Below are 25,905 nucleotides of genomic sequence, written 5' to 3'. Positions count from 1 at the left end.
TCTCGCTAGGCCAATGTTGCGGGCCCCATAGATCTTTCTGTTTCCCAAAAATGAGGATTTCGGTTTTGTCACCGTTTAGCTTGAGGAGATGCCTTTGCATCCACTCAGCTATACGTGACAACCCGATTTTCAAAACCGATATATCATTGCTTTCACAGCTAGAAAGGGAAAAAACAATTTGAGTGTCATCAGCATATGAAAAAATGGTCAGCCCGGCGTCTTCTGCAATAGAAGCCAGGGGTCTCACGTAGATGTTGAACAACAGAGGGCTGAGTATGGACCCCTGAGGGACGCCATATGCCGATGTACAAGTGGAAGAAGTGGCTTTCGTGGAAAAGACCTGGAAGGCGCGCTCACTTAAAAAGGAGGCAATCCAGGCCAAAGCCGGACCGTCCAACCCCAGGGATCGAAGAGAGTTCAAAAGAATGGAATGGGACACGGTATCGAACGCCGCACTTAAATCCAAAAGGATAAGCGCAGATGTTTCGCCGCGGTCGATACCGTGTCTTAAACTCTCTGTTACCCCTAGAAGGGCGGTCTCAGTGGAATAATGGGCACGAAAACCAGACTGGGATGGATGCAAAAATCCCGACGATTCCACTAGATGGTATAATTGGGTGTTGACATGCCTTTCCAGCACTTTAGAAAGTACAGGTAGCAAGGATATCGGTCTGAAATTGGCAAGATTGGACACGTCAGCTCCAGCTTTTTTCAGGAGGGGGACAACCATTGCGTGCTTCCAATCCTGTAACACCTGTGATTCACATAATGAGGCGTTTAAAAGTCTCATAAGAACCCGCCGAGGTGCAAGATCCAGTAATTTAAGAAATTTTACAGGTACAGGATCACGCGGTGAACCCGATCGTATACTGCTTAAACAGGTGGAAAACGAAATGTCGTCAAACAATTTCCAATGTGTCATCTTCACCATAGAAAAAAGCGGTTCAGTACCTCCAGTCTGTCCAGAACACAATTCCTCTGCATTCAAAGGGGGGCTCATGGAATCGTATATACGTTCAACCTTCGCGATGAAAATTTTTGCAATAGAGTTACACTGGGCCTCATCTAAAGCTGGAGGTGTTGGGATGGTATCGGCTCCTGTCAGTTTTTTAACGACAGAAAAAAGGGTACGAGGGCAGTTCTGAGCTTGTGTAACAGTATCCGCAGTGTAAGCAGCTCTGGCGGTTTTACATTTTAGATGGTAATCTTTTAAAGCCTCTTTATAAACAGTCTTCTGAGAGACTGAGTAGGAGTGCCTCCATTTCCGTTCTAAAGCCTTGCATTTAGTGCGCAGGGCTTTCAAGGCGCCGGGGGGCGATGTGACCTGGAGTGTTTAGAGGAGAGCGGAAGAAGAGTAGTAACAGCGTTTATAAGCCAATGGGAGACAGCCGTGTTCATCTCAGCAGCTGAAGCCATACATTCCTCAGGACAGGTATTAGAGAGGTGGTGATTAAACCTATTGATATCGAGTTTCCCCCAACGATGAGTTGGAGCGCCCTTGTCTAGGATTCTATTTACCTGGTTTTTAGTGTACAATAAGGAAAAATGGACAGCAAAGTGATCTGACCACTCCAGAGGACGGGCACTCTGAGAGCAATCAAAGGAGACATTGGAAAGAATAGGATCCAATAAGTGTCCAGCAGAATGGGTGGGGCCAATATTAAGCAGAGGCAGATTGAAAGCCTCCAGGTCAGACAAAAAGCGTTTGCTATTTGTACACTGAGGATCTTCAAGATGTAAATTGAGGTCACCAAGAATGGTGAAATTGGCTGCCCTAAGAAGTAGGGGAGCTATGATGTCAACTAATGAAGATATCCAAGAAGAGGCATTCCCAGGAGGGCGATAGATCAAAAGGCCCGATAAGGTGAATTGAGGATTGATCACTAATTTAAAGAATGCAGTCTCACTTCCAGACATAGGAAGGGCTTCAAGCTTGCATGTATATTTTGCCTTAAAGATAATGGCAATCCCTCCCCCCTGTCCGGACTTTCTATCCAATCTTACCGTGACATAGTTGTTGGGAACAGCAACGGCGACATCAGGACCTGAACAATCCTGAAGCCAAGTCTCGGTAAGAAACAATGCATCAGGCTGCTCTTCGACAATAAAGTCGTAGATATGATGCTTATGTTTCGGGAGGGATCAGCAATTAATACTCCAAAACTAGAGTGTGGGGCTACTAGGATGTGGGTGCCGTCTCCGCCTTCTACCCCGAGTATAGGACTGATGTGTTACTTTGGCCAGGGACCCTTTACCAAGAGAATAGCCGCAGCCAGCACAAACAAACTTAGAAATCGGGAGAAAACAAACGGTGCAGTTTGTAAGGCGAGTGGGACAAAGGGATTTTAAGACCTCACCTGAATAATTGACTCTACCGCAGGAGCTCATAGAGGGAGTCATAGCCCCAAGGCCCGGTCTGGCACGGACGGGCACAGACGGGCTGAACTCCGGCGGAAGTTCGGCGATCCGCTGCGCGTATCCGCTGCGCGAAAGGCAAGGCCCTCTTAAGTAGAGGTCTAGCGTCCTTATGACGTCTAGACCATCAAACAACAGTGGCGCCGTCCGGCGTCCCACCCCCCCAAGATGGCCGCCAAAATCCGAACTGTCAGGATAAGGGCCCGCCAAGTGCGGTGAATTCACAATTTAATGTGCAAGTAAGGGGCTACTCTAAAAACAGGGCAAACAACAGAAATTAAATTAAATATTAGAACAGGTAGGTTAAAAACACGCAATTAGCTCGAAGAGCGTCGTAAAGATTTCGATATTAAGCGCTGCACGCTCACAGCCTTCTATTTTTTTGTGTCAGGACTCTGGCACCTTCTATTACATATATATTTTGAACAGCTCGCCAATAATGTGCTCTTGGGGTTCTGTGGAAATTGGGACCCAGTCAGCTTTTGGAGTTGAAGCCTTCCTTACATCACTATGTCTCGATGCGCTCAGAGGTTACTTCCCGGATATAATTCTATATATTCTCGCAAAGAGGAGACTTCCATTCAAGAAAAGAACTGTGAACGTATAAAATCCAGACAGTGGCTATCCAGAAATTAATATTGTACTGCTACACAGAAGGGACCCATGATGCAGGAATTAAAGCAAAGTGTAATTAATGTCAGCAATTTCCTGCAGATTCGGTCCATTCTGCAAGCCATATTTCAGCTGTGTCTACGGCGCAAATTCATTTATTTTCAGACGTTATCGTTGAATTTTATGAGGCCTTCTTATCAACAGATTTGTTCTACGTCTACAAAAGCAGGAAATGGCATGTAAAGGTAAACGCCAATTGCAAAGCCAGCCAGAACGGCTAAGTTGAATAGCCATCAGGGACCAATAAATTATAAGAGTCCCTCTCTTATTCGTGGTAATTAAAAGCTCCCACCAGCACAATTCCACACTCCTATTGACAAAGGCCCATTCACTCTTCTCAAGATTTACTAAGGCTTGCATTTCATATATCAAGGCCAAGGGCTGTAGGAGGCAGAAGCACCTTTTAGACTTCAAAACCGGGCAGTATAACCCAAATGAAACCTGCAGCTTTTATGGGCTTTAGCAGTTATTATTTGCAGCCATTAAACATCACCCCATGAAGATACTTTTTTGCTACCCAGACACACCATAAAATGCTATTGAATTTAGCTCATGACCAAACACTAACTAAATAGTGCAAAGGTCATGGGTCAGATCTGTTGTCACTCAGATTTTGTTTTGCTATACCAGCATAGGAAGGGGCATTAGCATGTAATTGTACAGAAAAGCTCCGAGTTTTGCAATATCCGGGTAAACAGCTCAGTATGGAAACAGAACAAACAGATACATTTTTGGACAAATGGGCCAAATCAGGTCAAGTTCAGCCATTTACTTTCCTATGTTGCTATAGCTTTGGCCCTAGACAAAAAAGTGCAAACCATTAGGTTCCATTGCTAAGTTCATGTTGTTTATGACCTCATTCAGAACCCCTACGTGAAAAAACGTGCCTTACATTGACAGCTACCCATATCCAAATTCCCTGCGCTCCCTATTCAGGTTTTGCCATCCATATTGCCATACATAACAGAGATAACCTTTATTCCTAGTTAATACCATTCGATTCAGGAGGATGATGAGATGAAAGTCTGAGTAAGCCCTGCTTGGGTTTGAAACTTTGAACTGCATGTGACACACAGATCTCAGAAGCACGCTTTTAACTCACTCATTTATCTTACCTTTTACAACCGTTATGTTTCTGGGAGGTTACAATGACTATGGATAACGAAGATATTGTGGCCGGACCAGCAGACCATAGGTCTATGATGGGGTCTCTTTCAGGTGTGTGGTGTAGCTATCTTTGGTGCAGCAGGTGCAGTGATGCAGGAGTCTTAAGGGTACACACAGGGCCGGCGCTAGGCATGGACAGTGTAGGCAGCTGCCCAGGGCCTCCCACTCACCCCACCAGCATGGGGCCCGCACAATTGCATCACCCCACTGGTCCTCATGTACCCCTGCAGATCCAATTGACAGAAAGGTGTCTCTTTACAATTGGGCCCATGGGAGGGGGCCCTATCCCTGGGCCTCTAAGGGATGGTGTGGGAAGGCCTAGGGGAGGGGGACACATCTTGGGCTGCCCATTTAGAGACATCGTAGGACATCCATTGTCAGCACTTTAGCGCCCCCACAGGTTTAACTCTCAGCCCCCAAGCAATTCTCGGACGGAAATGTTTCCACATTTCCTGGGACAGCAGCACACTATGTTGGCTGACAGTGTCCCCTCCCAGCGAGGCTAATCTAGCTAACCGGGCGGGGCATTTGAGCTTAACTGCAGGAACATGTCACCTACCCTTGTTTCTGGGGTGCACTCACTTCGCCCCATTGACCAGACGCTTGCACAAACCCTTTGACTGCTAAACACCTTACTGGTGTCAAATCTGGTTTGAAACAATATATGTCTTGCTCCCACTGTTGGAGACACCTCACCCTTTCGTGCATTGACAACTTACGCAGCGCTCCCTGCTTGCTTAACTGCCGTTGGATCACAGATGCACAGTCCCTACTGTCCATCTCTGACCCTGGATGCTTCAAACCGCCAAAAGTGTCGGAATCCCAGATCTCCAGCTTACTGTTTAGCTGCAGTACACCTTCAGTGGATCCGCTTGGAGATACCACAAACCACATTGGTCATGCGAACATTATGAAGTACACAATTTTCACCTGGGCGCACCTCTAAATGAGACTGGCTCCACTCAGCTGTAAGGCCAGAGACACACATATATTAAACATATTTACTTGTTTTTGCCACTTGCCACCCTTCTGGTTGAAGCTCTGTGTTTTTGTGAAGCGCGCGTGCCGCCGGGGTATGATGTCGCTGAATAACCGCTGTATGTTACCCACTCGCTGACACTATGTATCGCTAACTGCCCTACTTGGATCGACGGAATGCTGAATGCTTCCTAAGGACTGTAGACTTACTGCTCAAACCCAGTTTGACCCCGAAAATTTAGGGACAACCTAAGTAGTAACCATGCCCTTCATGGTACATCTACCTCAGTGTTGACTATCAACGTGTTTGGGACCCAGGTCGCAGAAGATGCCCCTTCTAGTCTCTGGTTCTAGCCCATAAAACGATAACCCAAGGGGCAGGCAAGTCTGTTGGAACTGGAGGGAGACAATATGTGAAAGTACCTGCCCATGTCTAAATATTATGAATGCCCAATGGTCTATAAAACCTTGTTGTCATTTGTGCTCTACCGCCTTGTTTACCAAACTTTATTGCACCACAGTACACTTGTTCGCTGACAACTACCACAACCCGCCTGCTGCCCTGGCTAAAGCGCGGGTGAATACGTCTTAACTGAGGTGGCCTGTAACCTGCCCTTGTCTGCAGAGGGCACATTTTAGCTGCACCGACCAGACATAACCAGACACGACCAGATTGCGGCCCCAATCCCACACACCAGAATTAAACATAGTCCATCAGGGGCTGAGGCCTTGTCCTTTGCCTTCTGTGGTGTGACGTGGACTGCTAAGACAGGGCATCATGAGATCACACATTCACATGTACCTATCCTCTTGTGCTACACCCGCTGGGGGATTAGTATGCTCCCCACCTACTTGCTCGGAATTAGTGATGGTCCCTCGAGGGGTAAGAGGTCAGGGCCTTCTCCCTGAAGCTTGTCCATCCAGACTTCTACAAGAAATCTGCCGCATTGCTTTGTAAAGCTGTTCCTGGTTACACTATTAATTATGGTAGATATGCTCTACCAGGTTTGAACCAACATCATAGCTAATTGTATGCCTGCTTAATTCCCAGGGCTGGCTGGTCTAATGCTTTACAAATGAAACCCCACAAATGAGGCCTTGCACTGAAACTCTACTGGGTTGTCTCAACTTGCTTTCAAAGCTAGAAATGCCCACCAAGTGTACATGGTACCTGTTTGTATATGGGGCCAGCAGATGTTCCTCATCAAGGCCCTTGTAGCCAATTGCACAATGCAGTCTCAAAAACGTTTTGCAGCACCTCTCTGCGTTGTAATTGCCCAGAGTAAGTGTAAAATTTTACTTTCCCAACATTGGGCTGGTAACCAGCGGCAAAGAAAGACAGAACCTGGGCATAAGATACCAGTTTCATAGAGTAAAACAATAATTATCCTGCACCCTTATCAAATGTGCCACAAGCACCCATGCCCTATCCACCTGTTGCTCTGCAGCTGTCATCCAATTCAATGACATCGGCGACAAATCAACCAGTTCTCGCCTTCGTGCTCAACAAAATTCCATATGCAAGGATTTCTCCACTAGTACCTATGATGCTGAACCTGGATTTGTAACGCGCACGTGAGGTTCGGCGATCGTCCCAGTGCTAGCCGCCATGTTTTAAACTTTTCAATATTGTCCAACTAAGTGAGGGCACTACAAGGACTCGTGGAACGGAATAAAGGTCTAAAGCATTAGTGCCCATTAAGAAACCGCCAGGAAACATCGACATCATGCAGGAACTAGCCAATGCGGCCACTTCACTGGAAAACCGGCCACCATCCAGTAACCCCCAGACATACACCCAGGAGGCAAACAGGCGACAGGCGACTCTGGTAAAGGTGAAAGAACGTGCGCATTCCATCCCTGCAACCCGGGCATAATACTAATTAGAACCGCACATCAATATCGGCAAAACAAAAGGACAGCCGCGCCACATCCAAGAAACATCTACAGTTTAAAGAAGCTCTAGAGTTTGGCATCCCTGGGCCTGGTTACTAAACCAGGTTAAGTTTATGGAGTAGCATGGTATCGACAGGCCCCTCTCTTGACGCGTGCCTGCATTAACTCAAAAGCATCACCCTAGTCAGTCAACACTGGGCAAGCAGCGCCCACTAGTGGCAGACTGTCACACGCGCCGGAGCTGACAATTAAATGACGGAGCAGCCCCTCTGAAATTCCCGGGTTGACTTTCACCCATTGTCGATTTAAGCAAAAGGAGGCTGACAAAATAAAGCAATTTAAAATAAATTAAGTGCTATATAAACTGCTTAATACATCCAAATGAAATGTGCACTGCAGGTCTGATGCGCCACACCCAGACGAGAACATCAGCAACCCATGAATGTGCAAGATTCGCACGGTTGACATCGGAGCTGCAATGCCACCGAACCATGGCCCGTTCGTGCTGCGTCCGCGACTGCCCCAGGACAGGTGCAGGTATCAACACCACTTTGGTTGGGCGCCCATGGCATCCGGCCCTAACCCGATCACAACCAGTCCGTGGGCCCAAGACCCGTGTAACCCTGGCCACAATAACCCCAGAAACAGAACACACACATATACATACTCGGTTGCTGCACCATCATGTCTGGACATTTACCCTCTTCTAATGCAGTTAATGAACACCATTTACGGCTGCAGCCTGCTGCCACATAACACGTGTGTTGCTTGCATGTCATGAAAAAACCAAGGCGAGGATCTGGACTTCAGCTCTTCCAAGAGGAGGGAAGTCTAAATCTTGGCTGGCATGATGTTGATGTGAATTAGGGGTAGATCGTGCACCAACCGTGCATGTTACGGCGAAATAACCTTGGGCTACCACTAAACTCTTCCGGGGGGATCCCTGTGCGCAGGTCTTAACTGTGCATGCTGGGCGCCACCCTCCTATCCTGAGCAGCCAATTGCATCACCTTGCTCACCTCACCCTAATAGAAAATGGCCCGGAATTCACCCTCACACTAGTGCAAACCCCGCAAGCGGGCCTGGCGGGGCATGGGGCACCCCCGCTGAGTGAAGTTCCTGTGAGATCGGAAGAGTGAGGCTCGGCAGCACCACCTTTATGACACCTCGCACACACAACTATCAAGCTCCGGTCCAAGCTTGAATACAAACTTTTAGTACAAGGCTGTAATAATCGGACACGAACAACCGCACACCCAATATCGAGTTAAGCCTGTTGGGAAGCATCCCAGCAACCTTGTCTTTGCTCTCAAAGAGTTTACCCGATATAAAGAGAGATACTAATTTGTGTGCCGTGAAACCCCTGCAGCCCGTAGCAGATAACTTCATGCGCACCATCACGGACGCCTCCAAACCTCCGATATTGAGGCCTTATATGAATAATTCCACCAAACTTGTATTAGGATTACCTCCACATATATGAAAGATCGGAGTCAAAACAACCTATTATTGGTAACTTCACCCCAAAATACCCATTTATCGTAGAAGGACAACAGGAGAATGATCACATCAACACGTCCACTTGATGAATCGAAACACACAGTTTCGGTTGATTGTATGGTTCCACAACACTCCGTACAGTACAATGATTCCCTTTCGTGGTCCAGGACTTCCACATCCTCTTTACACCCAAAACTTTATCCTCTTCACTAGGGTCTGCCGTTTTTCACATAAGTAACATCACAATTTACATGCCATACAATTGGCAGAGGAAGCAATATATTTAACTCCCACATCTGCAACATGCATTTTTCAGCTTACATTCAAATTCTCTAGAAATAATCCCTGTTTTATTACAATTGTTCTTATACACTGCATTTACTTTCGTAAATGAACTAATGGTTGTGCTGTCTTCACTTGCATTCCAGCATACATTAGGATTCAATACTCAAACCGGCAGAAACTTAATACCCGGGTCTCATTAGGAGCTGGCGGGGCAAAATGAGCGATGTGGTGACCCAGCGCAGCCCGTCTCAACACCCATGAAAACACCCCTGCTGCACTCAGCCATCTGGTACAAGCATCTGTTGCGAGCATTGTCCCCTCTCGATGGGCCCTGGCTGGATTGCAGAGACCCACGTGTGACGCTGCCCCTGATTGACGCTGCAATTCGCCATACGGCACCGGCGAGTCGGCGGTTAGTAGGATACATGCAGGCCGTGCGCTGCGTGTTTCAGGCCATCCCTCTTACGGGAAGGGGGGGGCTTCACAAAGGACCCACATCGTGGGGGAAGGGGTCCCGACTAACCTTGCACCACTCCGCCGCAAGATCTGAAACGCAGACGACAACTGCTGAACCCGACACGACCCAATGCCCCTTGCCAGACGGCGTGTCCAGCGCAAAAGAGGACGTCCGGATGGCGGGGGAAGGCCTATATACCTACCCCCAATCCTCGGTGTGCCGCATGTGACGCGCCTAGCGCTCCACAGGCCAGGATGGGGGGACTCCTCCCTGAGTCCCCGCAATAGAGAAGGGGGGTGGGTTGGTACCCAGATGGCACTAGAGGGCCGCCCTCTTGAGTAGCCCCCTGCGTGGGCCACAGGCAGCCGCAATTCTCACACCTTCAGCCTGATAGGAGCTGTAAAAGAGGTGCTTGTAGGTGGCTGAGAGGAGAAGCTGCAGTCCACGAGGAGTCTGCAAAAAGAAGCTTCCCGAGCCCATAAGTATCACTTTTATAAATTAGAGGGGTCTCATACCTTCCCTTTCGCCCAGTGCCTCAAAAATACTAAAATCGGCCTTGGGTACACATATCCCTGTTTTAGCTCCATGTTACGACCAAATAGGGGGGGGGGGTGTTCCGTGCTGACACTATGGCATACCTACAATGCTACTGGTCTCTTTATCAAACTCTCTACCCCCTCTGTGAAGTATTCCCAGTATAGGGTATGTCTGTCTTGTACAAGGGTTGCCCTGATGACTCCTTTATTCTGACCCTTTGCCTAGAATGAAACTCCCTGGAATTCTTGAAAAGGCTGCGCGCCCATCTATTCCCTAAAGCGTATCACGTCTACTCCTTCCAACCCTCCATTTCAATGCTCCCTCCCTGGAAAACAGAATTTTTTAAAAAAACGACAGGCACAGATCAGGCAAAGGGTGCGCGCGCGCGCAGCCGGCGGATGTGCTCACATCGTATGATGAGCTTCCGGTGCTCCTCCTGCGAGTCCTCCATGGTGTACAGCGTCTGCTTGGTGATGCTGTTCAGATCCACATTCCTCCAGTCTTCCAGCATCTGAAAGGTGATGTCTGCGCTGTGAATGACCGTCCTGGAAGCCTGCGGTGAAAGTAAATCTCTTCAATTACTTTACTGGGCACACCACCGAGAAAGGCCTTTATTTCATCTCCGTTTATAAGGGCAATCGTGGCGTTGGGAGGAATTTTCATTGCCATCACCACACAGTCAAACTGGGCCTCTGTCTAAACTGAAAAAAACTCATGGAAAAACCGTTAAAACTTTATAAGTGCACTGTCTTACTTCGGAGAGAGAAACTTTGGATTATGTTAAAAGGTACCAATGTTCTTGGCCTCCGATACTGTTCCTTGGCTATGTTTGAAATGTATAGTTTTGTTTTTAAGAGTTTTGTCCCATGCCAACAACTGGGTATAATTATGAGTAACCCCTGCTGGATGCAATAATTATCGCACCAGGTAAAACCGGATTTTTGGACAATAACATTCTAATTTTGGTGCTTATTGCAACAAAATCTTAATCGCCCTGTCATGAAGCATGTATTGGCCCATGAAGTTCATTTCATTTAAAAAAAAAATATTTCTTTGAAGCCTTCCATTACTCTATCGTGGATACGCATTGAATCACTAAGAAAACCTCAAAACCCAGTCTCTTTTTTGTATCTTTACTACGGAAATTGAGGGTTTTATCCCATAAGCACCTTTGAGGTCAGTGTGTCTAACCTTTGAGGAGCCTCTGTATCCCTTTTATCTTTTTAGGTTTTCATTGTTTAGCACCTTCAAACATTCCTGCATACATTTTTAATACCTTACATATGTATTTATTTTAGGCAGAGAGGTACAAGAACCTAACTCTAGGGTCTAGCATTTCAAAGAAGGGGTGCTTCAGGTAGTGCAGCGTGCTGTGTGGGTTCTGTCTGACACCAGTTTACAAAATTAAAATTGTGACAGGGTAAAGTTTGCAAACAAATAAAAGGGACATTAAGACAGAGCAGTTTTTTTCCATTTCACAGCTTCACACTATTAAATATTTTTTTGTACCTGACATAGATGATTTAAGGACGTCTGTCTCCGAAGTATCTGAGAAAACCTTCGCGACACTGTTGAGGAAAATAATTACAAAATCTAAAGACAATGTAAGAATGCTCAAGAACATATTAAAAAGCAAAGACATAGCACTGGTGCATCAGAAGGTTAGGCATACCACAAATTACATTCGCAATTTAAGTTTTATATTTTTGATTCGTTGTTATATTCACACATTGTATTAATTTAAATAATCTGTAGTGAGTATGACTTCCTCGGAATTAGCTGTATTCTTAAGTGAGAGTGAGAATAGTGCACATATAGCGCCCAATTCAAATTGTTCCTGTTGATGCTTATTAGGATTTGCATAGGGCATAATCTGCAATTAGTACAACATTGCTATACTTTTTTAACGTTAGGGGGCGATTTTCCTAAAATGGTTCCAATGTTTCCAACACAGACCAGAGACTGATTCAGTAGCAAGTAAGATTGTGTCAGAATTATTGTTTTGTGAATTTGATGTATGAAGCCAGTGGGAAGGACCAGAAATCGCATAAGGATCTTCTTGACTCGTAGGAATGCCCATTGTCTGTCAGATATACATATGTGGTAGTAAGCTGGTGGAAACATTTTGGATATTTTAGGTGGACGTTCAAAGTTTTGTATTAATGAGTCTATTCTATGATAATGTGTGGTACATCTTGATCGATCGTGCTGTTGTGAGCAAGGTGGTACTTAACTATATTCTGTACCTGTGCTGTATTCTCTGGAACATGCTCTACTGGGTGTTGCATGTGATCTTGATTCTTCCTGGAGCTGGCTAGTTCTCATCTTTAGGGAAAGTTTGCTTGCCACCTAGAAAGTGGTGGTAGTGGTAAACACGATGAAAAGAAAATGCATGTTCACATAGGATAATCTAAAATGAAACACATTGTCCTCTTTTGTGGTGAAAGGAGGAAGCGTTTCATGTTTCAAGGCGCCTCTAAGGTGGATGAAACAATCCAAGGTAGTGGAGTGAACTTTAGAAGTGACCATCAAGTTAGAAAATATGGAAGAGTTGTGTAGGTGATATTATACATGAAGAGGTCAAGACTGGTGTAGAACTGATATCCGCCAAGGCGAAGCACTGGGTGTGCATTAAGAATGATGTCTTACTTATTAGAGGTGAATATGTGTTTTTAGAACCTATAAAACCATGTAGCTGAGGTGCAATTCAATTAAGCTGAATGATGGCAAAGTTTGCCATCTTACCCTTATTGGACAATGAATTGACACAAGGCGCTTGTCAAGTGTGAGAGGAATGTTGAAAGGGTTCTAGAGGATGTTGAAGAGTTGATGCAAGCAAGTGAATGAAGAGGCGAGGATGTGAGCTACCTGAAATGTGCAATTGTTTGTTCTGTGGTTGATGAAGAAGTATGTTAGTGAGGAAACAGCTAAAAGGGTGTTTTCCTGTGTTAGACCTGACATCTTTTGGCATGGTTTCCCTTGTCTGGTGGGAGGAGTTGGCACATTTGCACCTGAATAGGGCTGTGCCTGTCCCCTTACAAAGAGCTGCATGCCACCCTGTAGTGTTTCTGGAGCCGGGGCCAGGGAGGGCTGGGTCTTGTGCACTACAAAGAGCTTTCTTTGAAGTCTCCCTATTTCAAAGGCTAAAATGGGTATAAGTACTGGGCTTCTAACACCATATACTGAGAACACTTGTGGACTGAGGACATTCTGCCAGGAAGAAGAAATATTGTGCTATCAGGATGGATAGCCACTTTGCTGCTTGCTTCGCTGTATTGGCCTGCTACCTGCTTCTTCTTTCCTGGAAGTCAGAGCACTGGACTTTACTCTCTACATCCTGCTTACTAAGGTTCTCCAAGAGCTTGACTGAGCTTGCCTCCTGTTGCTGAAGTCTAAGGGACATCAAAGCCTTTACCTGCATCTTGCTACCCGTATCTGGCCTCCTCTGCTGCGAGTCCTTCCCTGCCAAATCCAGTCCTAGGCCGTTGGAAGCGAATTTGGTGCGGTACCCAAGAAATCAACGCATCGACCCATAGAGTCATTTTTGAACTGGCGCACACCTGCAAAACTGATGCATCGCCGCTGCCTGCACCAAAGCTGTGGATACTGCTTGCAGAGTGTGCGACACAAGGACCTTGACTTTCAACACAGCCCCGACTTTGCCGCAGCACCTCCGAAAAACTGCTGCTGCATGAGTCTCGGACACCGCACCACCAAAGTCTGTGGTGCACCGTCCTGAGTCGGACTGAACTTTTGGATTTGTCCTGGTCAGGCACAACCAGGTAGCTCTAGTTGGACCTATAGACTTCTAAACACTGCATTTTGATTTATTCTTTAAAAATTCACATATTGACTTGTGTATGTTGAAGTTTTGTCGTTTTGGTCTTGTTTTATTCAGATAAATATTGGCTATTTGTTTTCTAAATTGGTGCGGAGTACTTATGTGGTATTTAAATAAGTTACTGTGTGTGCGCGCATGTGTGCACAAATGGTTTAGGCATTTTTTCCTTAGGTTAGCCTGACTGCTCTGTGCCAATCTACTAGAGGGTGAGCACAGGTAAACTTTTAGTGTGTACTACACTTTTCCTGACTAGAGTGTGAGTCCCTAATTGGCCAGAGTGTATTCCAACTAGAGACCCCATCGCTAACATCCTGAGTGATGCTATTATTGCAGGTTTGGGAGTTGAAATGGTGGTGAAAAAAAAAGATGAGACCAGAAGTACCAGAGTGGTGGCTGGAGTAGAGGGAGGGAGATGCATGGGGAAGTTGTAAAATCTGGAGATGCTGTCAAGGAGGAGAGAGAGGGAGAGAGGGAGAGAGAGAGACATAAATGGAGAGAAATGAGGCCTAATAATTATGTGTGGGACTCAAGACCATATCATCCTGCACTGTTTTGGTAAAGTAGGCAGACATTCTCTAATATGACACCTTCTACATATGACACCTGAATGCATTTGCATGGAACCTCTCTTAGTAAGACCTGAAAGCACAAGGCCTCTAAGAGGCATGTATTTATTTTATCAAATTAAAAAGTACATGTGATTCATTAAACAGTATTTTCAAATCCAACAGCTTTGACTTTTTTATTAAGTGAACATTTTTGTATGATTAACTGAGGGCGTGATTATGTGTGTTTGTGAATGGATGGGTTGTGCTTCTGCGCATAAGTTAGAGTATAAACTATTAAGAATAAGGATATTAGAGAATCTGCATTGTATAAATAAGTCTGTGTAGATGGGTCATAAAGTGGCAGGATGAATGAACACATTCATGTATGCGTGTCTGTGTGTTGGGTAGGGAATGGAAGGACGTGTGAGTTTGTATGTGGTTGTGCGCATGCCTTCAAAGGCACAGCATTACAAGTACCCCACATAGAGAGAGCAAAAGGAGCACTGGCAGCAGCAGTAGACTCTCTCCTCGTGCACACAGAAGAGCTACCGCACAGGCAGTAACAGTCCAACATTCCCTCTCTTGCTGACATGTACAGCACAGATAGCTGAAGTGCTGCCTCTGACATGGATAACAGACACAACACAGGCAACAGTAGCACACACTTCCATCACTCATCAATTAATGTATTTAATATTTATAGTTGTGTCATTTTTTATTTACTCATGCAAGAGGTCAGACAACTTCGAAAAAAGGAGTGGCAAGATATTTATCCTGACATCATCTACTTTCATAAAAAGCATTGAAACACGACCTAGCTAGTACTTGTTGTAAACAACAGATCCTTAGGCAATGGGAGTTTAATGCCCTAACTGCGCTGCCCTGTCTTGTGATCAGGAACGTCTCCACAACCTTCACCACATTCACAAAACACTCCATTAGAATGTTCACTTTACTGTTATAGGTGCTTACGTTCAGTAAAACTGATGACCAGTGCAGTGCGAATATTAGTATATTAAATCTTGCCAGGATACCGATGAATTTCTTGTTCTCTTTATTATAACAATAAAGTTGATTATCAAAAAAAAATCTTGCCAGGATAAAACACCTGAACCATCGAAAGTACACTCAAATTACGTATAAAAGTACTCACCCACCATTATAATTCAATGGTACTACTGAAAATAAAATACACTGCCAAACACAATATTCATTTTACCACTGGCCAGGAAATGCAAATTGTGTAGAAGAGATTTACACTGTCTGTGGAGATGCTCTTATACAAACTTGGCAGTTCTTCACTTTGCAATATGTTTTGTCAGAAGTGTCAGTATAGTGCACAGTTTGCCGTTACTATGGTTTTGCAGCATTGTCAGCATGGATTGGAATTGTGTCTATCACACAATGGAGCTTAGCGTTACTTGAGATGGTGGGTTACCTCTATGGTTCTCTGGTTCATTTATGTGGCATTGAACTATGAACGAATTTGGTCTTGGAGACAGCTGAGCTCATTGCTTGTTGCTTATAAAGACATGAACTTTGTGTGAGTGGTGTTTCATGCTAGTGAGTGGTGTTGGTTTCATGGTTGCCAACAAGGTAGAGTATGTAGGCTGTGGGGATGTATGCTAGGAATTATGTCTAATGTGTTGAGTGGATGTTCAGTATATCACGGTGGAAAGTACCACCACCTACACCATGAAATCCACCCAATCAGGAGCTCCCACAGACCCATGCCCGCACCACATCTCAACACCTCTATCATCACCGCAACATTTCCCGACACCTGGAAACACGCCAAAGTTAGACTACTACTCAAAAACCCTGCGTTGACCAAAGTGAACTCAAAAACGACCGGCCAATCTCTCTGCTCCCATTCCCAGCGAAGGTAAAGGAAAAGATCATCAACAAGGAACTCATTACACACATGGAGCAGAACCATCTACTTGATGCCTCTCAATTCAGCTTCTGCAGTAACCACATCACTGAAACCGCCCTGATCGCAGCCACCTACAACATCCGAACCCTCCTCAACTGAAGAGAAACAGCAACCTTGATCCTCCTCGACCTCTTGGCAGCGGTCGATGCCATATCCCACAGCATACTGACTGAGAGACTCCACCACATTGGCTTCCAAAGGGACGTGCTCAGATGGATCACCTCCTTCCATATCGGAGGAACCCAGAGGATCCACCTCCCACCTTTCTGAACCCAAGGAGATCACCTGTGGTGTACCCCATGGCTCCTCCTTCAGCCCCACGCTCTTCAACGCATATATGACCCTCCTGGCCAACACTGTTAGATCCCACAGTCTCAACATGATTTCCTATGCAGAAGACACCCAACTCATCCTCTCACTCACCAACGACCCCTTCACCTCCAGAACCAACTTCCACAGATGCACGATAAACGTCACCAACTGGATAAAGAAGAACTGCATGCACCTGAACATAGACAAGGCAGAAGTACTGATGTTTGACACAGCAACAACACATGGAATGACTCCTGGTGGCCATCAGACCTGGGACCCGCACCCACTCCCTCCAACCATGCCAGAGACTTCAGAATCATCATTGACAACAAGCTCACCATGAAATCACAGATCAACACCGTCTCCTCCGCCTGCTTCCTCACTCTGGGCATGCTGCGTAAGATCTTCAAGTGCCTACCCCACACATACATGACGCACCATGACACAAGCCCTCATCACCAGCCGACTGGACTACCGCAATGCCCCCTACATAGGAATCGCCGCACACCTTCCACAGAGACTTCAGCCCATACAGAACGTCGCAGCCATACTCATCCTTGGCTTTCCACAATGAACGCACATCACACCCCACCACAGGAAACTCCAGTGGCTCCCCGTACAGAAGAGATGCCAATTCAAGCTGCTGACCCATGGACAGAAGGCTCTACACAACGAAGGACCAGCTACATTAAGCAGTGCCTGAACTTCAACCAACCTCCGACTCCCTTTCACTTGCCCATTCTCCCTGCATCTACCGAAGCAGAAGTGGAGGACACTGCTTCTTGCACATTGCAGAAAAGACCTGCAATAGCTTCCCCATGCACCTCTGGACCATCACCTTACTTCCCGAATTCAGAATGGCGCTCAAGACCTGCCTCTTCGAATAAGCCTCTGGGACCAGCAAGCGTCTGGATACCCTATCAGGTGATTAGCTGCGCTATATGAACCCTGAATGATTGAAAGTACTGCTGTGAGCATGGTAATTGTCAACTATCTATATGGTATATCTCTGCTGTGTGCAGCTCTGGTCCCCAGTCAGTGGAGCAGGAAGGGAAGGAAATCCATCCAGAGCCCAGATCCGACAGCTATCATTGACTCAGGTCTGGAATCCAGAATCATCCCAGTGAAATATGCTGACTTTGCCCCTTTGTAACTTGCTGACATTGGGGTACATTCAGCAGCACCACACTTCATGAGTTTTATGTTCACAGCGGCAACCCACAATGGGTGAGAGAGGTTTCTTATTTTTACTTCCAGCTGGGCCCAACACAAATGTCTCATTAAAAAGGCTATCCGCACTCCTGTAGTTCAAGTTTTCCTGGATGGGAGCTAGGTGGACCATGACACCCTGATGCCACTCTGGTGGAGGTTTACAAAGACACTCAGCTTGTTTTCACTTCACGAGTGCTTAAGCGACAAACCCTGATTTTGAGTCAAGTTTGTGATTTTTCTAATCCCATTCTTTAAGAGGTTTGCATGCACTGTAAGAATGCAAGCAGCATCTGACGGTATAGCTAATTACACTAATATCCATTTATAGAGTGCTTACTATTTTATCTTTAAATTCCCTAATAGGGCAACTCATCTCTATGCGCTTAACATCACTTTTTTGTTATACAGATGCAATGAATTGGATGCGTGCAAGTCAATATACACTAAATATGATACAGTGAGGGTTACAATGTGTATACAATGAGGCTTACAATGTGTAGGAGTCCCATATTATCCATACTGGTAGGCATTACATAAATGCTCTTGGTTTGAAGAGACATAAAGACAGAATTTAAAACTTGTGTGAGGTCTACAGAATGCAGTCGTTTGGGATCGCTGTACTAAGAAGTCTTTATTTCTACATAATGACAGATTGAGAAAAAACAATAAAGAAATAGACGTATGCCTTGCATTTTGTATGCAGCTCCATGCTGCTGCTTCATAACTCACTATGCTATATAAAGGTGGATTGTAACTGGTGATTAGCAGATAACTGTATGATCTCTGCGACAAGAGCATTAGCCCACTGAGCTATCTACATAAAATACAAATGAGTGACCTGTAGGTTAAACGTGTGCTTTGCGGCAGTTACATTAGCCCTGTATGCTATTTTATGATGAGTCAAACCTGTGACTAGACCACACAAAGATCTCTTCAGCTGGTGTATCAATCACAAAAGTTACCTTACCATCATTATAGCCTGAAAATTGCTGGATACACGAAGATCTCGGTAGCCTTAACTCCATAAGATATTTTAAAATTCAGCTGTTTGTAAGCTAGAACATAATTACTGTCACATTTCACCTTGTTGTCAGTTTCTTTTGGGCAGGTTTTCAAAACATAAATGTATAAATTGACTGTCAGATTTCGCTACTTGTGACTCTGTTCTTTGTAACTCCAACCAAGTTTTGCTGCCACACTGACCCCAATTTATGGTATCCTAGATAAAATATTTTCCATCTCCGCCACTGCTAATTAACCTTTACTATTACTCAGAACTACATTTCTAAAACTGTGAAATAGCAACCCCCAATAAAAATAATCTAAAACAATCAGTTAGTTATGAGACTACATCTAACCATGTAGGACACTCTGATCGCCATTCGCTGTGGAATCTCGTGTGCATACATGTGTAGTGGACATTTTCAATTTTACATGACTCACATAAGTGGTATGCCTTCCCACTGGACGTTTTCTATTTTTGGGTTGCTCATAGCTTTCTAATGACCCTAGGAGTACGATTCCATCCATGAGCAGACTTAAGATATTGGTAAAATGCACGATTGTGCCTGCCCGCGTCTCACGTAGGAAGACTCAGGTGGCAGGTAGCCAAGAGGAGCTGCATTCCCTTGCAATATAGCACCCCTGTCCTATCCCCCAGTCACCAGAGCAGGGTCACAGAGCACACGGGAGATGGTCAGGGAGGGTAGATCAGCCCCTTGCCAAGGCTAGGTCACACCAAGGGGTCACTTCTGGGGTTGTGGCAAAGAGGTAAATGTAAGTGCTAGCTCCCACGCTATGACTTCCCTTATCGGGAGAAAGACTCTGGGTTGGTAGAGTAGCGTTGTGATAACAGTACGATGTGAATTCAATGTGCCATAAAGCAAACCACATTAGAACCAATTAGGTCACAACACACAACATTGAAAATCAGTATGCATACCACCAGTTGGGTAGAAAAAGATGCCCAAAAATGTGAATGTGCGGCACAGAACCTCTATTTAACAATGACTTCCCTTCCTATACATCTATACAGTCTTTGTGAATCGGGTTTGGACTTTGTGTGCAGAGCTTTGCACAAAGCTTGACATTTGCAAAGAAAATGTGTGAGGAACTGGTCAACGGTGTTCCAATCCTAAAGACAACTGGATATCCCTTTCAGACATTCTTAAAATGCCCTGTTACTCAGTCTCACTTGCTGGTATAAATGGAGCAGTGTACACCGTAAGTCACTAAATTAGGCAGGTCCCGTATTCTCATGGCTGTAGCTAAAATTTTACAGTGCTTAATTTGAGCCAGTGGTTTCCGGTGCTTGGCACGGCACTTAAATGTCAACACCAGCACATATGACAGGTGCGCTATTTGTGTAATTTAGAGATGAGCAGAACAACAATTCTTTATTAATTCAATATACATTAAAAACAACTAATACCTGCTGCACAAGCCTTTCTTAAAGCTTTGGGGACGTTGAACAGTCTGAATTGTCACACTTGTAGCAGTCTGATGGTTAGTTGTGCACGTTCTGTTACTGGCAGCCCTGACAGTGTCAATTGGTGGTGCAAGCTGCGGTGGCCTTCTGACAAGGGCACCGGCACGTATTTCTTTACAAATTAAACACTGGGATGTAGTTTGCAGGCCATGCAGACCACTTTTCACTTCATCGCGATCACTGGCAAAGGGAGAAATGATGAGGCTTGCTCACTTGTAATCTATGTTGAGGGGTCTATGAAATTCGTGGCACTCAATGATTTTCAGCTCAGTTATAGGAGTTGCCCCCGAAAAAAGGCTCTGTTTTAATGACAATGAAGTGTGGGCTTGCTATTAGTGTCTGGGATCCTGAACTGATGACATGGAGGGGTACCGACTAGTGGCCCCACTGATGGGCTGCAAGGCACGATGGGTAATGAATGCTCCCGCAAAGGGCTGCCTACTGTGGTCATGCATGGCCGAAGAGGCGGGCTGAAGTGGGGAAAAGCTCAAGGCCTAGTTTCACCAGGAAATAGGTACATCTGTGTGATGAGAACCATCATCTATGCTGTGAGATTGTCTCTTGATGCACAGATTCCACCAGGTCTTAATGATGTCACCGCGTGCCCAAATTGAGAGTCAATAACGTGGAAGAGACCATATTTCTTCCAGTTCGGTCCTACAGCACATCTTGTGCGTCTTTCATCTCAATTCAGACTGTGTTTTGAGCTGTTAGTAAAAACGACCTGAATAACCTTATTACTCTGGAGCAGACAGAGCAACACAAATGTAATCTGTTCTGAAGCGTGAAAAGGGAGAGCAGTTAGAACTCTAGTGGCACAAATACAGCAGCAACACTTGTTTTAATGTTGTTTGATATGAAGAATGTGTATTTATAGCTGGGGATGAAAATGCTGATATCAAAGGAAGATGAAACAAGTTTAAACTAAATCACACATTAAAAAACGTTCTCTAATATTTGTTTTTCAATATCTGAATAATTTATTGGGCAAATGTGTATTGTGTAAACAAGACCTGGGGTAACAGGTCACTTTACACAGGAGTGAGTCAAAGGATAAAACATTGACTTATAGTACTCAACATTATAAGCAGTAGTGTTCGTAGTATCAAAGACTTGGCCGGTTTCACCAGTTGACCTGCTAACACTCTGTTCATTGGGGAGCCTTGTTTCCTGTGATGATAATATATGGAGGTGGTATTGGAAAAGTAAGATTTTCAGTTCCTTTAAGACTGAATAATCCTGATGTTTGGGGGAATGGAATTTCATATCCTTGAGGGAAGTGTGTCCTGAGCATGCTTGATCCAGAGATTGAGATGTCTTCAATACTGGAGTTTCTAGACTTCTTCTTGGTGCTGACCACCTGTGACCTGCAGTTTCTGAGAAGAATGCTTAGGGGTGCCTTCATGAAGAGCCTTATGCGTGATGCAGATGTGTTTGAGAATGCGCTGTGCTTTGGTGGGGGGGCGATCACAGAGATTAGAAAGGGGAATATGTGGTTACATGTTTTTGGATGAGCAGATAAGCAGTTATATAATCAAGCCTTGACAGAACAACTTGTTTAAAATCCTGGTCTGGCGTGGGCTGCTTGACGTTGTGGAGCAGCCTCAGTTGGGACTATGCTCCCTTAGAGATGTATTTAGAGTGCCTCTGTGGGTTCATATGTTTGTCCAAGATGAAGCCTAGGAATGTAGCGCGCTCGACGATGGGCCAGCAGGTATCAGGTATTACAGCACATGGAAAACACGCCTGCACTTCCAGTGCACAGAAGGAATCCATTACATGATTCTCCTTTACACCAGTCACTACCAGATTCCTAAATCCAGCCGTTTCGAACAATGTCAATACTTACGCTCAAATTTGATGTTGCGTAAATTTTCTGGCAGGTTGTGGAGAGCCACTTTTAGCCACTCATCTAATTGTTTTGCGAATTTCCGGATCACTTGTGTTAAGCTGAAAAGAAGAGAAATTGTTCACATCATCTTTGTTTCCATGCCAATGAGGAATGCCTTGCAGGATTTCAATCACTCCTTCAGAGACTTTACGAGAATGAGTAATGCACAGTGACATAACTGCTGTTTTGATATTAAAATTACATTTTACTACACAGTGCATTTCTGCCCAGTGGTGATTCAGACGAGTGTGAAATGGTAAAGACAAACAAGGCAACATAAACCAACTCATACAGTAAAAATCTACTGCAGTGGTTCCCAAACGTTTGACTTCTGGGGACCCCCACTTAATTATTACTGGAATCCGGGGACCCCAACTGAATCATTATTCGAATCCGGGGACCTCCCATGAGTCATTACTGGAAGTCGAGGACCCCGGCCTAGGCAATATTGATGATTTGAACCACTAAACAATGCACAAAAATACAAAAAAAGCATTCATCAAACAAACACACAAATTACACATTTTATTTAATTAGAAAAACATATAAATAAAAAAAGACATCAAAATGTAATTTTAATAGAATGTTTGGAGTTTTTCTAAATTCACTTAGGCCACTCATCTCCATACTATATTCAGTTTGATACACTTGCACTGCTCTCACAAATTTATCTGAGGATACTAATTTAATTTTTAGCCTCCCATTTCAAATTCCTTCACATTTACAGTATGTTTTACAATGTTCAATTGTACGTTTAGCATCTTTATATATCTACACTTTATTAATCTGTTAATATTATTTGATTCTCAAAGTAGTCGCGGACCCCCTGAGGAGGCTTTGGGGACCCCCAGGGGTCCCCGGACCCCAGTTTGGGAATCACTGATCTACTGTAAATACTGCTAAATCAGAGCATCAAAAGGCATGCCCTGGGAGTCGTGGGTGCCAGGCTGCCTCCGGGCGTTCTAAGGTGTTGGACTGGCCAGAGGAGCTGTTTGGCATTATGTGGTTCCTAACATTTTGTTCTGGATGGTAGCTGCTAGGTCACAGTAGGCGTAGGCGAAAACGTGCAATTGTTCTACATGTGATGGTGTTATACAATTTTTATGCAGACGTGCATATCAGTTATGTCCTTGGGTTCAAAAGTCGGGTGAGAGACCTGCTCAATGTATTGCTCGGTCGTCTGCGAAACATTCTCTAATATTTTATACTTGAGCCAGTCCCCTATGTGCACAGATTACGTGAAAGCATAAGCGTAAGAAAAAACGAAAATATGTGAAATACATGAAACTCGTGAATTGAAATTTCTGAAAGACTACGCTTGTCGAAATGTGAATGTGGCTACTCTTTTTCAGCATGTCACCTCGCTTATTTTGTATACGCCTGCCCGACGGTGTTCTAAGGAACGCCACCACATGCAAAGGTACCTGGCATGATATGGTGCAATTGTATCAAGAGCCTGCACAAAAATAACCTCAATATTTAACCCAGTACTTAATTGTTGCCGGTGTTTGCTGTTGCTTAACATCGGCACTTACTTATGACGGTCTACCACACGGTGGCGACGGCTGTTTCTTTTTGAGCATGAACAACAAATTCAATAAACTTAAAACAAAACATAAATGCAAGGGTCCAGGCCATATTTACACTGCTTGGTACCTGCATTAGTCAATATGTCACACTTAGATTGTGTTATGGTTATTATTTGGCACTGCTGGCAGGAATAGTGGGCAGTGCCAACCACAGAGGCCTCCTGGGAAATACCTCAGACCCTGGCACTTACATTTCTACAAATTAGGTTACTCATTAGCCACTCTTTAAAAGGCCCCAATTCAAGATGGTTGGCATTCATACCAAAAACATGTGGATGACACAGAAGCGTTTGATGACACTCAAACTGAAAACACACGTAATGGATTTCAAATGTATTGGGGGATTCAGACAGAGTTCAAACTCACCTATCCGGTAATGCTTGCAGCACAGTGGGCATCAGAACTCCTGAAATTGCTTTGTATAATATTGAGTCACAAACGCCAACTATGTTCACTACAGTGGAAGAACCCAGGACAGGAAGCATGTGGGGTGGCATTCCTTGCCAAAAGTGCAAAAGAAAACTCTGAACCTGCAATGGAAAAACATACCTAAATGCGGTATACAATAGAAAGAATGCAGGGTTGGTATTGTGGCGTCTTTTGCACTAGCATAGGGAATAAGGTAATGCATGAGGGGAGAATTCTACAGTAGAAAATTAGCAGAGTGCGAGACTTAAGGTTGGGAATCTGAGAGGTAATATCAGTACAATGGTGTCCAGTAGCTACATTATTTGATGTAAATGTATCCAGTGTGGGTATTCTGAAAATGTGGCATGGCTCTATTCCTCGTACCTCAATAGCAGGCACCCCTGCATTAGTGAATATTTGATAAGAAATTAGGACATAGTGCATGAAACCTCATCCTAGCGAAAACGGTGGACAGAAAAATAGCAAATCTACTGCATTTAAAACAAGCATTGGCAAAGTAATTAAGCCTTGCTTTTTGGCTTTATTAATCCTTTTTTTCTGATGCTGTTAAGCATCTGCAAGATCAAAAAAAAATAGTTTGATACTAAACAGCCTCTGCAAGTAAAAAATGGTGGTTTCTTACGCACACATGTGTTATGCATGCGCACATATGTGTCATGATGCTACAACAGCATCACAGTCACCACGTATGCATGCATTGGCCCTGCATGTGGCATGATGTGGCGACAGCTTTGATTTTTATTTACCGTTCCAAGATGACGGTCATACATCTTGAACAGTAAATTTAAAAAAACATAATTTTTCTGGAAAAGAGCAGCCAGGCAGAAAATCCCAGCTGCCGAGCCAGCCCAAAAATTTTCTTTGAAAGGAGACACAGATAGGTTGAGTGGACATAGGGTGGGGCTAGCAGTGGCATTAGTGGGGGAGCAATGTAGAAGTTGTGGCAGGGAAGAGGCTAATTGAAGCTTTGATGATTTTTTTTTTAAAGTGAGAAACCTGAGCGGAATAGAGAGGGGGAGCAACAGGGAGAGTGGGTGCGGGTCTTGGTGGCACACGAGAAGAAACAGACAAGCTGGGAGGTGAAGGGAGGAGCAGCATAGAGAGTTAACGGGATTTCATTAGGGAAGCTGCACACAAGTGTGAGAGCAAGAAAACACATGCACTCACATGGAGTGCTGAAAAAGAAAGAAGTTCCCTAAATGTAGGCAGTAGGCCGCAGTGGGCTTTGCTTTGGATCCATTCATTGCTTACCAATGGTTGATTTGTTTTCTGTCAGTCTCATGTAATTGCTTCTGATTCAGAGGCTTTGTTTCCTCCTCATCTTTTTTTTTTTTATATAATACTTTTTATTAACAAACTCAGCATTACAATCACATTACAGATGAGGGATGAATCTGACGTCATGACTACAATAGACAATAGGAATCATTACAGAATATAGCCCAGAAAGTCTAGGGCGAAGGGGGATCCTCATTACATGTAGCAAGGGTAGGTTGACATAAATCCCCCCGATAGGCATTTCACAAACCCCATATTCGAGTCCACTTCTTAGGGCACCCTCGGGACACAAACACTGTTTTCTCCCGGAACATTGACCAGTCAAGTCTTTCTCCCAGTCTCGCACTGTAGGCGGGAGTAGCGCCCCCCACCGCTGAGCAATATTTCTCTTAGCAATCATAAGCCCCAAAGTAGCCCACTGTATCGTGTAGGTATTAAGATCATTTGGCTCCCATATATTTAATAAGCATCTAC

General features: G+C 44.7%; 1 protein-coding gene across 1 annotated transcript in view; it reads right to left on the bottom strand.

The window, feature by feature from the left end:
* The window catches only part of RFX4 (regulatory factor X4), a 320,232-nt gene that overhangs the window by 124,247 nt on the left and 170,080 nt on the right, over positions 1 to 25,905 (bottom strand). Inside the window, exons 8-11 of the mRNA XM_085652535.1 lie at positions 24,091 to 24,254; positions 22,094 to 22,194; positions 11,417 to 11,475; positions 10,316 to 10,460 (exon numbers count right to left, since the gene is read on the bottom strand). Coding sequence (XP_085508661.1) covers positions 10,316 to 10,460; positions 11,417 to 11,475; positions 22,094 to 22,194; positions 24,091 to 24,254 — 469 coding nt within the window. The remainder of the gene's footprint in view (positions 1 to 10,315; positions 10,461 to 11,416; positions 11,476 to 22,093; positions 22,195 to 24,090; positions 24,255 to 25,905) is intronic.

This window comes from Triturus cristatus, chromosome 4_1, assembly GCF_964204655.1.
Source record: "Triturus cristatus chromosome 4_1, aTriCri1.1, whole genome shotgun sequence".
Taxonomy (NCBI): domain Eukaryota; kingdom Metazoa; phylum Chordata; class Amphibia; order Caudata; family Salamandridae; genus Triturus; species Triturus cristatus.
This window is presented reverse-complemented; position numbering and strand designations above follow the sequence as displayed.